This window comes from Alnus glutinosa, chromosome 4 (genome assembly GCF_958979055.1).
Source record: "Alnus glutinosa chromosome 4, dhAlnGlut1.1, whole genome shotgun sequence".
In the NCBI taxonomy this organism is placed as follows: domain Eukaryota; kingdom Viridiplantae; phylum Streptophyta; class Magnoliopsida; order Fagales; family Betulaceae; genus Alnus; species Alnus glutinosa.
Window position 1 is genome coordinate 26,856,992 of NC_084889.1, and position 13,928 is coordinate 26,870,919.

Here is a 13,928-nt window from a genome sequence, read left to right on the forward strand (position 1 = left end):
TTTGGTTTCAGTATTTATCATTTCAGATCTGCTGATTTCTTTCATGTTCATTACTTTTTCTACCTGCTGTATTCTAATCAGGTTTCTGATAGATGAGACAATGGAAGAGCCTTTTTTGTTATGTGATGATAACTTGGGCTAGAGTTGCAACTGTTGCAGGGCTATATATTTACATTCCGTTCTTTCTTACTAGTTTTTGCCTTGGGTGCCATGAGTGTTGAAGCTGTATTGCATTTCTTTACTAGTGATTCTTTAGATCTCTCTCTTAAGTCTTTCTTTGTTTGAAAATCTTATCAGTTAGCATACTTTTGCTTTTTTCTTTCACTTTTCTGTGCATTATAATTTTAATAGCATATTGTTCATATGTGATAGCCTGTAAAAGTGACGAGATTGATAAAGATTGCTTGAAAGGTATGTAAAGTGATATCAATTGAGTGGAATTATGAAACTTGGATGGTGATACTAGACTTGCTCACTAGGTGTTAAAGAGTCAACAACATAGACTTTCAGGGAAACTGTTTTCAGGGAAACTGTTCAATACTCTTTTCTCACATTCACATACAACTATTGCTAGAATGTTCACCGTTATTTTTTTCATCAGATTAGAATTTCGCTCCCTTGCCATTATGGGGATAAACTATTATCATTACTACATGACTTGTTTTTCTTGTATTTTATTTCAGGTATCATTTGTATAGAGATGAAGATATCTCGGGACTTCTTTTCCTCTCTTAGGAGGGTTTAATAATGCCTGTAATGGAGCTCCATTCACCTTAAGGAGCTGTGTTCTGTTTCTTGTGAACTGTTTGAATCCATCAGCATGTCATGGGCAGTTTTATATGAAGTCAGCAGCGAGAACATAAGCCTCAGAAGCGCAGATCCTACATTCACTATGACTTAAGAAGCACATAATTGATATGGATGAGCCTTCATCTTACTTATGTGATGTAACATAATAGAAGTCATATTTGTGAAATAAGTTGTGACTTGCTGATTTGGTTGGTTCTGGAACTCGTCAAGCTGTAATAAATATTTTTAATGGTATTTACATTGGTGCAACAGATTATGTCAAACTCTACCTACTACTTGATCATATAGCATCTACAACATCAAATTGAAATAAGAAAGCATTTAATTACAATGTTTCACGAAAATTGTCATTTACACTCAAAAACCTTGGTACTAAATAAGATACCTGATCAATTTGCTATATGATAAACAAAATAAAGCAATCTTGCCAGAAAACAGCTTGATCAATTTGCTATATAATAAACAAAATAAGGCAATCTCGCCAAAAAAACAGCCTTTTAACTCCGATTCTTCCGCCACAAAATCAACCCAAGAAAGAACTGCAATCAATGCCACCATTCAAATTTGCACCACTGTTCAATGTCCTGAACATGTTTCAAAATCAAAGTTTATTTGTCAAATGAATAAGAAAATGCAAAAAAAAAAAAAAAAAAAAAAAAGTCAATTAGTAATTTTTTTACTCACCAAGAAAATTCCTGAGATCCAAATTTTCATTTGTGCTATCAGCAAGGAATGTTGGTGTAAGATTGAACCCACTAGTTCTCTAAAAAACATATTATCATTTAACTTGTAAACCATTAGAGAGATGTATTATTATTTTCAAGTATGAAAGAAATGTATATTTTTACCTGATTAACGTACGCATTATTTGATACTTCAGAAGATAAAGGCAATGAACTTCTATCAAATGGTTCCTATTAAATCACAACAATTACATAAAAATGGAAAAATTGTGTTAGGGTCCATATATAATAACAACAATCACATAACAATCAAATAAAAACATTTTAATTTTTTTGAAGAGTGAAATGGTGTAAATTTACCGGTAGAAAGTTAATGAAACTGGTTTCGCATCTATATTGAAATGGTTCTTCAAATGTTACTCTTGGTATCGAATAAGGCACTTGATCAATTTGCTATAAAATAAACAAAATAAAATATCATTAACAAAAGCCACAAACAGAGCATAACATCCCTACAATTAATTTCCTATGAGTTAGAATAAAGTTTAATAATTGAATAATATTAAATCTAATAAGTAATATATATGAGATGAATGTGAATCTATAAAGCTAGAATGTTACCTGAGAATAATTTTTTCCAACACTATCCTTTGCTATACTTTTTCTTCTATTATTTGGTTGCATCTCAACCCAACTTTTTGCACGCTTTTTACTCTTCCGACCTTCCTTCTTCTTGAACCCTTTGACTGTTTCAAGTAATTTCTCAACAGATTGGCTATGATTTGCAATTTCATTGCCATTTGACAATAACAATTGATCTTCATTATTAAGAGCAGCACTCGAACCTTTTTTAATATTTTGAACTTCTTGTTTCATTTCTTTTACCATCCTCTCTACAAACGCACATGCCTTTTCATTGTCAGCTGCTTCAGTGGCTAATTCCACTAACATTGGACACAATCTTCTATATCGTTGTGTACCATTTAAATTTATATTCTCTTCCACATTCCTACTTGTAGTATTTAAGATATATTCACTCTTTGCTTCTCTTGTCCACCTCTTCAAAATATATGCATCAGGAATTATCTTTATATCAAGTAAGTCAAAAATTTTCAAAGCATGACAACATAAAATCCCAAATGTTTCGAACTTCCTGCAACTACATGAAATTATCTTATTGACATGGTCACAAACTACTTTATACTCTCTACCTTCATTGAAAATTCCAACAATATATTCATGCACTGCTTGGCTATCACTGCGATGTTTTATTATTGCTGCTGAGGCATAGTCATACTCATCATGAAATTTTTTGAATATCATAGAAGTATATATTTGTGCTGCTTGCTTCAACAAAGGGGAATTCTTCAATCCCAATGTAGGCAATTTTTCTCAAGCATTAAATTCAGCCTTCAATTCTTTATGTCGTTTTTGCTCTACCACCCGCTCAAAATGTTGAAAGAATTCCACTATTCCCAAGTCTGACTTTAAGTAAGCTTTCAAGTCACCATTCAAGCTCTCACTGAGTTGAGTACTTCGTACTCCCAAAGTAAATGCATTCTTCATGTGGCACCTGGCCCATTTTGTCTTCAATTTGTATATACCAACCAACCAACTAACTGATTCGACATTATACTTTTGAATTATTTCATCCCAAGCATTTTGAAATTCAGCCACATCTTCATACTCAAACATACAAGCTTTAAAGTCTCGTAGAAAATGAGAACCATCTTTCATGAAATTCCCTAAATGCTTGATGCCATTTTGCATTATGTGCCAAGTACATAATCCATGCCAGGTTTCTGGCATCACTTCAACTAATGCCTTTGCCATTGCAGCATCTTGATCTGTAAAGATCGATTGAGGTTTTTTACTCGCATATGCATCTAAGAAACTTTCAAAAAGCCATTTAAATGACTCCACTGTTTCATCATATAAAAGTGCAGCCCCAAAAATCACAACCCCTCTATGGTGGTTAAAACTAGTAAAAACAGCTAGGGGTCTCAATTCTTTATTAGTGCCGAATGTAGTATCAAAAGTCATTACATCACCAAAATAAACATAGTCAACGATCATTCTTGCATCAGCCCAAAAAATGTTAGTAATTTTTTCATCAGCATCTAATTGGACTGCATAATGGAATGATGGATTTTTATTAATTTGTTCTTGAAAGTACTTCAATAAACTACCCGCTTCACCATATATCAAATTCTTTTGCCGTCTTGTTCGAAGATAGTTTTTTTGGTCAAGCTCAGTATATCCAAGAGTTGCCCTACCACCAGCCTCTCTACTCATTAGTGCATGAGTTGCCTTAGGAGATATTCCAGAAGCACATGCTAAATCAATTTCAGATGCTTGAATATCTGACATTTTACGATGCGACCTCATCATATAAGCAGTTTCTTCAAGATGCATAATATGATTATGATCAGCTACAAACTCATAAACCTTGTACTTTTCAGTCTCTCGTACTAATGAAATAAAAAACCGTACAGGACAACCAGTTCTTATTTCATCTCGATGACTAATGTAATGATGATCTCGCTTGTCTACTCTTCGAAAACCTTCTTTACAACAAACAAATCCCTTTGTTGTTATTTTTCCATTTAACTTACTTTTGTTTTGAAAATGTTTCCTCACACCAAAACCCATTTGCTTTCCATAATTTTTCCAATGGTTCCATGCATTCTCTACAGAATCAAATTCCATACCAATTTGAGGTGTCCAATCTATCTGAGTATTCACATTTTGAGAGGAATCTCCCACAATGGCATCCATTTTTTTTGTATGTAAAAGTATATCACTGTAATTAACAAACAATAAACAAAAATTAAAATATGCCAAAATAAACGGTGCAGCATTTAATATGTACAAGGGCAACTCACACAATCTCAAGTCACAGGAATCACTAAGGCTATTGCTGATTACTGTTCTCTCTATATTCCTTTTAAGTAAATATTGTTTCAGTTTACTGACTCGGAGATCAACACACATATATATATATATTTACTGTTCATTCCAATTGAAGCAAAATCTTTGCTGCTGCTTCTTCTACCTCTTATTCTACACTTTCTGTTTTTTTTTTTTTTGGATGATTTAATCTTTATAAACAACACAAAACAAATGCAACAAATAGCTGCAGCAAAATTTCAGCACAAACAAAGCTACAATAACGAAAGCAAATTCCAAAACCACAATAATGGTTGCTTGATCTTAAAGAGTCTTTCAAAAGTCTCTTTGTAGAACCAGAAAAATTGCACAGCACATTCATTGAAGGCCCGACTAGAAAAAACTGATGCAAATTCTTTTTTTGATTAAGCATTGAAGAGATTCTTACCAGATTCTTGTGTTGGAGACGACACAGCATTGCAGTACAACCACCACTCCAACGGTTTGAAGAGAAGAGAAGGGAAGTGAGGAAGAAGACGAGTTGCAGGAAGGAAAATGAAGTGAGGAAGAAGAAGAGTTTCTGGAGGGAAAATGATATTGATTACCTCGTGGAAATAAAAGTTGCTGTCATGTTTTTAAGCCATTAGATTTAAGGAATGGTTGAGATTTAAAATAATTTTGATTTTTTTTTATTTTCTCCTTTAGTTTAAAAGGGCAACTGAAGTGGCTGTCATTTGGTCCCTTGGATCTAATGAACAACCCAGATTTGAGAATCTGACTTCCTCAGATTTCTAAAAATCTGAGGGGATCTCTATCCCATAAAGGTGGGTTTGCAATTTATAGTGCACACTCTACGAGTGAATGTATGTGTAGGGTCGAGATGGCGGGAAAGAAATTGGCGGGGGTTATTTTAGGGGCGCGTTCACGACACGCGCCAAACACTGGTGTGGGTTGAATGGGGGTTTTTGTTGGGCCGGGCCGGGCCGATTAAGTCTGCCCAAACTCTGTCCACGGGTGTTTGTCTTGGGGTAAAATGATTTATGAAGAGTTGGGGCTGCGGGGCAACAAACTGTGCCGAGTTTGGCTGCCAAAATGAGCGAGTTGGATATGGGCTATACTTTGAGCTGAATTAATATTATTGCTTCTAATTTTTGGACCAACCTTAAATAAAGTTTTTCTGTAGGAAACTAAGGAAAGAGTGATGACATTTACAATAATATATATTTTAATTGTAATTTCTGATTTATTTTCTTAGTAAGAAATGACAAAGCTGAAGGGAAGAGGGAGGTCAGTGCCCCCGAGGCCCCTAAAGCCCCCATGAAAGGTTATTAAAGTCTCCCATTATTTCCCCCTCCCCATGCCTAAAATGTTTGTTTTCTATTTTTAGCGGTGGCCATGGTAAGTCCCAAAACTAGTTGTGTCTCGACAATACAAAAGAAAGAAAGAAAGAAAGAAAACTATGCAAAGGGTAGGGGCATACCTCTAACAACATACAAGAGAAAGCTAAATAAGTTCAAGTTGAGAGGGACGCTCAACATAAAATAGCAATTTGGTATTATAATTGAGGAACATTAAGTATTATAATTGTTTTCAGTTTTCATGAGTTATCATTTTTCAATTTTTGATGTTATGATTATAGAGTTATTGTAAACATTACCTGATTTTAATTACTTGTGAGAACCACTGTGAGATCATCTGATGACGGATTGAGAGGCACACCGCAATGTTGGGAATATATCTAAAAGATACAGTGGAAAAACCTAAGAACAAGTATCATGAAAGCATAGCAAAATGTTGGTGTGTAACTGGCTTCATTCTGTTGGACAAAATCACTTCATTCTGTTGATCACCTAAATCCTTCACCGAAAAATCACGAGATAAAGTCTGAATAAGTTTTGTAATCGCATCAAAATGTGACCCAATAAATATAATGTCATCCGCGTACACCAGTGCCAAAATAGTAACTGAAGCATATTTGAATATCAAAAGAGAGCTATTAGATTTCAATCCCTAAAACCCCAACTCCAAAAGACGAGAACTCAACTTGTTATACCAAGTTCGTGGAGCTTGTTTAAGACCATACAAGGCTTTCTTGAGAAGACACACGGCATCGGGATAAATGGGATGGACAAAGCTAGGAGGTTGAGTCATGTAGACTGTATCTTGCAAAATGGCCATGATTTCATGAAGGAAAGCATTACTCACATCTATTTGCTTTATACAACATCCTACAGAAATAGCCAAAGAAGTAATGGGTTTACAACAGGACTGTGTCTCAAAAAAATCAACAACTTCTTGCTGATGAAAGCCTTTTGTATCAAGGCGAGCTTTGTAGCGGTCAACAATATCATCAACCTTATGTTTGATATAGAAAACCCACTTAGCCCAATCAAGATTCATGGAAGAAGTTTTTGGAACCAAATCCACGTTCCTGTTTTGATGAGTGCATTGAATTCTTTAGCCATGGCATTCCTTCTCTTAACATCTTTAGCAGCTTGAGTATAGGAGGTTGGCGTAACTTCATCAGAAATCAAAGAGGTAGTGTAGGCACAAGGCAATGAATAGTGCACAAAAGCATCAGTGTAACATTTAGGTTGATGAATATTATTTTAGGCTCTAGTGACCATCAGATGTGTATGAGTATGAGGCATTGGAGCAGTAGATGAAGAGGACACTGAGGACGGAGAAGGGGAGGATACATGCATAGACTCACATGATGGAGAAGCAACAAAATTTGAGGCAGTGTCAAACGCCAAAGTTGGAGGCTCCGAGACAGATGCTAACATTAAAGGAGTATATGGAGGCAAATGGAGATCTAGTATTGAAGGAGACAAATTTGGAAAGACATTAGAAAGCTACAATGGAATGGGTAATATAGTAAAGTTGGAATTAGAATCCAAGGGAGCAATTGGCACAGGTGAAACCTGAAAAAGAAATTTGGTTTCATTGAAAACAACGTGTCGTGCGATATAAAGTCGACCTGTGGGAATGTGTAAACATTTATAGCCAACGTGGGGTTTGTTATAGCCTAGAAACACACAAGACAAAGATCTGAAAGACATTTGTGAGAGTTATAAGGCCTGAGATATGGCCAACACTCACACCCAAAAGCTTTAAGAAGATAAAAATCTAGAGATTTGTTGAAAAGTAATTCAAATGGAGACTTGACAATATTGACAAAAGAGGGTAAGCAATTAATTATGTAACATGTTGTATCAAATGCATCATCCCAGAATTTTAACGAGACATGAGAATGGACAAGAAGAGCAAGGGCAGTATCAACAATAGGGCGTAGCATTCTCTCCACACTCCCATTTTGATGGTGAGTATGTGGCATGTTTGGCGATATGAGATATCAATGGAGGCAATAAAACTTCTGAACAAGAATAAACTCCCCTCCCTCATTTGATTGCACAGACTTGACAAAACAACTAAAAAAAAATTCAACAAATTGTTTGAATTTAGTAAACATCACAAGTATATTGGATTTGCACGTAAGAGAAAAAACCCAAGAGTAACGAGAAAAGTCATCAAGAATACAAAGAAAATAACGTTTATTATTATTTGAAAACAAAGGAGTAGGACTCCATACATCCATAAAGAGAAGATCCAGAGGACCATTTGACACAAAAGGATTAACAGGAAAATGTAATTTATGAAGTTTACCAAGTTGACATGAGGAACAAAGTGTAGTGGATTTATTGGAAGTAACAGGAAGCTAGTGAGAGGTAAAAACACGACTAACAACACACAAGATAGGATGACCCAATCGAGAGTGCCATTGATCAACATAGATCTGTTCACCAACAAGAGCTGATGGAGAAGTTGAACATGACAACCGAGAGGGCCATAGATAGAGACCACCCTTACTCGACCTTTGGAGCAGTAATCTCCCTGACTTAAGATCCTTAACACAAAAACAAGTAGGATGAAATTCAATAAAAACGTGATTGTCACGGGTAAATTTATTAACCGAAATCAAGTTCTTTTGAATTTTAGGAACATGAAGTAAAAATTTTAAGGAGAAATTTTGATTATGAAATGGAATAGAAGCAAGACCAATATGTGATATATGCAAACCTTGTCCATTACCAACTTTGATTTGATCAGTACCTATATACTCATCCGCACGAATGTTGAGGTTGGAGAGATCATTTGTCAAGTGATGGGTTGAGCCCATATCATTATACCATGAGAAATCAGAAGCCACATGAGGAGCAGCAAAATAAGCAACTAGACCCTGAGAATTAGCAATGGGCTTGTGAAGCACAACCATTGGGTGAAAGAAGTTATAGCAAAAGTAATGGCAGAGGCTAATCATTAGCCCCGCCAGTCCCCAAGAGTCTCCTTAGCCGAAACTACTGGGGGCTTGGGAACCCCCGAACAGTTAGGGACCTTTGCCGGTTGGTCAAGGAACATAAACTTGATATGGTTTTCCTCGTGGAAACCAAGTTACATTCTGCAAGGTTTGATTCTATTAAAGCCAAACAGGGATTTACATGTTTGTTTGTGGTCGATAGTAAGGGTAGAAGCGGCGGACTGGCGTTGCTCTGGATGAGGAAATTAGTGCTACTCACATTGTGTTAATTCCGAAAAAAAAACAAGCCTTTTTTCAATCACTGATTTCAGACCTATTAGCCTCTGTAATGTTGTCTATAAGATCATTTCTAAGATTTTGGCTAACAGGTTCAAAGCAGTGCTTCCTTATGTTATTTGAACAAATCAATGTGCCTTTATTTCGGGTTGCTTGATTTCTAATAATATCTTGGCGGCTTATGAGACGTTGCATTCTATGCAAACGCGTCACTGGGGGAAGACAAGGTATGTCACTATGAAATTGGATATGAGTAAGGGGTATGACAGGTCGAATAGAGTTTTTTGGTTGCAATGATGAGGAGGATGGGGTTTGTACAAAAATGGAGGGAGTTGATTATGTAGTGTCTTAAATCAATTCGATTCTCTAGACTCCTCAATGGGCAACAAAAGGGCCAATTTCAACCTTCTAGAGGGATTTGAAAAGGGGACCCCCTCTCACTGTACCTCTTTATTATATGTGCTGAAGCCCATAGTACAATGCTTTACAAAGCCAAGCACTCAGGTTGGCTCAAAGGGGTCCCTTCTTCTCCTAAGGGACCTCGATTGCATCATCTTTTTTTTTGTGGAAGACAACTTATTGTTTTTCAAGGCTACTTCATGGGATTGGGAACGTTTGTCCCAACTTCTAGAGCGCTATGAGAAGGCCTCTGGGCAATAGCTAGGGGTGGGCAAATTATCCGCCTACCGCCTACCGACCGCTTACCGAACGGAACCGAACCGCCATCGACCGCCTACCGACTTTAACCGACTAATTTCGGTTCGGTAGTCGGTATAAAATTTTATTCCGAAAGCCGGATCGACAGCCGAACCGAACCGCCTTTTAAGCGGCAGCCGAACCGAACCGAACCGCATTGTAAGCGGTAACCGGACCGAATTCTATTTCGACCGATTAACCGAACCAACATAAAACGAAACGACGTCGTTTTAGTAAGAACGAAACCTATAATATTTTTTTTTTTTCCTTTAAAAAAATCAAAACGACGTTGTTTCATTACCCATTTTAACCGAATGTTAACCGATTTAACCGACTTAACCGACCGCCTATTAACCGCCTTACCGACTTAACCGACCGCCTATTAACCTCTTTACCGACTAAACCGACCGCCTATTAACCGTTTAACCGACTTAACCGACCGCCTATTAACCGCTTAACCGACTTAACCGAAATAAATTCACCGACTACATTCCGACAAAAGTCGGTTAACCGACCGAATTAACTGACTTAACCGCCTATCGAACAGACGCCCACCCCTAGCAATAGCTGAATAAAGAAAAAGCATCTATTTTCTTTAGCTGCAACACAACTCAAGAGGCCCGTGATTGTATTATTCAGTTATCTGGTGTCCCCAGTATGCAAAGATATGATAGATATTTGGGTTTACCTGCTTTAGTAGGCAAATCCAGGATGAGTGAATTCAAGAGCATCAAGGACAGGATATGGAAGAGACTGGACGACTGGAAGACCAAATTTATGTTCCAAGCTGGTAAGGAGATTCTTCTTAAGGCGGTGGTTTAGGCCATCCCCACATACTATAGGAGCGTTTTCCTTCTTCCTTTGGGGCTAGGTATGGAAATTAACTCATTGATACAAAGATTTTGGTGGAGGCACAAAGACAATGCATCCAAGATCCATTGGATGAGCTGGAAGAAGTTGGGTTTTTCAAAAACCAAGGGGGGGCTGGGTTTTAGAGATTTGAGGTGCTTTAATCGAGCGATGTTAGCCAAGAAGGGATGGTGGCTAATCCATAATCCCAATAGTTTGGTGGGGTAGATCTTAAAAGCAAAATATTTTCCTAGGGCTTCTTTTTTGGAAGCTAATATTGGACGATGACCTTCCTTGGCATGACATAGTATTTTTTATCCTCTCAAGAGCTACTAAAGGAGGGCCTGTTATGGCAGATTGAAAATGGGAGATCGATGCAGATTTGGGGGACAAGTGGCTACCTTTTCCAATGACGTATGCAGTCCAATCACCCACGAAGATACTATGTATGGATGCTACGGTATGTGCCCTTATTGACTCTGATACGAGATGGTGGAATGTTCCTCTCATCTATTCCATATTTAGTAAGGAGGAAGCCAATTGCATCACTACTATTCCTCTTAGCAAATATGGTTAGCCGGATTTGAAAATTTTGAGGGGGACATCAACAGGTGAGTTCATGGTTCGAAGCGCTTACAACTTGGATAAAGACCGTCAGGTGGTGCAGCGGGGGGAAAGCTCTCACTATCCAAATTTCCAAACTCTGTGGAAAGCTATATGGGGAATGCATGTTCCAATTCTGGTCAAGATGTTTTTATGGAGTGCTTGTTACAATATTCTTCCCATAAAAGTTAATTTGCAGAAGAAAGGTATTGTCTTAGATCTTGTTAAAATAAATATATGAGATAGAGAAAGATATGTTAAAGAGCAGAAGACAGAGCGAAAATATATTAAGGACTACATTGTATTAAGTAGTGCTCCATAACATATTACAAGAGACCTCTACATATAGAGAGGCTATGAGTAGTGACCAAGAAACCCTAGAGTAATTAAGGTAGGGAATAAACTCTAATAGGAAAGATACGGTAAACATAATATTGAGAATATAAAATATTCTAACAGATCTATTATGCGTCTTTTGCAATTCTGCATAGGAGACTGCTCGTCATGTCCTTTGGGACTGCCCCTTAGATTCGGATATGTGGGGAGCTTGTGACCGGAAAAACCCAAAAGAGTTTTGTGGCTGGTAGTTCCTTTGTTGAGGTGATCGAGTATCTGATTGAGAGGTGCACTAAGGAGGAATTTAACATGCATGCAGAAGTGGCATGTCGAATGTGGTTTAGGTGAAACATAAGTTCTTCACTGTTAGAGATAATATGTTGGTTGTCCCACATTGCCTAAGTGAGGAGAAGCTTTGGCCATTGGCTTATATAAAAGCTTCATCCTCTTGTCCCACATTGCTAAGATAGAAGGCTCATTTCTATTCTAGTCTCTATAAATAAGAGAGCACTCATTGTATTCAATTGATTCAATAAAAAGCATAATGTAGCCCTTTGGGCTTTATCTTGTGGATGTAGGTCATAGACCGAACCACGTAAATTCTCTTGTCTCTTTTATTTTATTATTCTGCTTTTTATTTTATTATTCAGCATTTTATTTCTTTTAGATTTAGATTTCTTTCATGGTATCAGAGCTAATAGGCTAACGCCAATTATTAGATTCTGGGTTAAGTCTTTTTCTTCCTTTATATTTTTTTTTGTTGTAATTTATTTACTTTTCTTTAGTTCTTTTATTTTTATTTTTCTTTTGTTTTGGTTCAGATTGTTTTACAATCATGAAACCCTCATTTTCTTTTATTCTCTTTTCTTTTCTTTTCTTTTTCTTTTGTTTTGGTTCAGATTGTTTTACAATCATGAAACCCTCATTTTCTTTTATTTTTCTGTAATTTCTTTTATTTATTTCTTTTTTGGATTTTTTTTTTAGTACTGTATTGCCCATGTCTCTTTGAGTCATGGCTTCTTCCTCTCTCTTTCTTATGGTTCACCATATCATTCATCGATCAATGCCTTTTGTTTCTTTTATTTTCATTCTCTGTTTTTCTTCTGTTCTTTCTTTTGTTTTGTCAAATAGTGATGTGCATGAGTTGGAGATAAACTTTCCTCCAACCCATGCTACTAGTGTTTTTTATGTTGCTGTTCAATCAGAGGAACCCAACAACAAACAAAAAAAAAAAAAAAAAAAATTCTGTCCATTTAGCCACGCACCACCAAAGTCCTCCAACCACATCGAAAGTCACTCTATCAGACAGATCTTCCTCCGTTCGTCCCAAATATGCCCAGAAAACTTCCTTCCGATCATCCACGCGCTTTCACGCGCCTCCAGAAGTTCCTGCATGTTTCTCACGCGCTCCACGCGCCTCCACCGGCCACCACGCGCCGCTTCTATCAGTCTTCTTCCACCTTGAAGACCAGATCCGGGATCATAGTCGGCCGATCTACTCGTCGATGGAAACTACGTGCCCAAAAACCAACTCACGCGCTTCTACGCGCCTCCCCAGATGACAACCTGCTCCACGCTCCACCTCACGCCGCCACGAGCCACCTTTTTCAGACACGACCACCGGATCCTTGTTCGAAGGCTGCCGATCTACTTGACATAGCCATGAACGCGCCGCCAAATTCAGCCAAGCGCTTCCACGTGCCACTATCCATTTTGTTGTTCAGTTGGGCTCATCTGTCCAACCTATACCTGCGCCACACCGGAACCCAGCCCGAGGTTCCACCTGAATTGCACCACACCGAATCACAGCCATGAGGGCTCACAGGTTTAAGGTGCTCCTGCATGCACCAGATCTTAACCCATCCAGTGGGTTTCAAAAAAAAAAAAAAAAAAAAATCAAAAGAGGCCAAGTTGCTCATGTTTTCTTTCAAAAAAAAAAAAAAAACAATCAAAAGAGGCCAAGTTGCCCGTGTTTTCTTTCAAAAAAAAAAAAAAAAAAAAAAATTAAAAGAGGCCAAGTTGCCCATATTATTCTTGCCCATAGTTGGCTCATTCTCTTTTGGCCCATTGTTGGCCCCATCTCTCTTTTCTTTTGGCATTTGAGGTACTCTTTAAAACCCATGCCCTTTTTCAGGCCATAGTTGGCTCACTTTCTTTTGGCCCATAGTTGGCCCCATCTTTCTTCTCCTTTAACTTTCTTTGGCCCATAGTTGGCCCCTTCTATTTTGGCATTTGAAAAGTGTTATCATGCCTTATTTAGCCCATAGTTGGCTCACTTCTTTTTGGCCCATAGTTGGCCCCATCTTTCTTCTCCTTTCACTCTGTTGGCCCTTTGTTGGCCCATTATTTGTATTTGGCCTTTGCGATATTGTTTCAAACCGAGGCCTATTTCAGCCCATTGTTGGCTCTGGCCCAGAGTTGGCCCATATTATTTGACATGTGGTATTGTTTCCACCCATGTCCATTTC

At 37.6% G+C, this 13,928-nt stretch overlaps 2 protein-coding genes across 2 annotated transcripts; both read right to left on the reverse strand.

The window, feature by feature from the left end:
• Positions 1-1,386: 1,386 nt before the first annotated feature.
• Positions 1,387-2,816, reverse strand: LOC133866252 (protein FAR-RED IMPAIRED RESPONSE 1-like). Its single transcript, XM_062302783.1, has 5 exons — positions 2,115-2,816; positions 1,854-1,946; positions 1,659-1,724; positions 1,495-1,573; positions 1,387-1,394 (listed from the first exon to the last, which is right to left on the reverse strand). The coding sequence occupies exons 1-5, from the start codon at positions 2,814-2,816 to the stop codon at positions 1,387-1,389; spliced, it is 948 nt and encodes a 315-aa protein (XP_062158767.1).
• A 69-nt stretch (positions 2,817-2,885) lies between these two features.
• On the reverse strand, positions 2,886-4,271 carry LOC133866253 (protein FAR1-RELATED SEQUENCE 5-like). The gene has a single exon (XM_062302784.1). It carries the CDS (start codon positions 4,269-4,271, stop codon positions 2,886-2,888), a length of 1,386 nt encoding a protein of 461 aa, XP_062158768.1.
• Between the last annotated feature and the right edge of the window lie 9,657 nt (positions 4,272-13,928).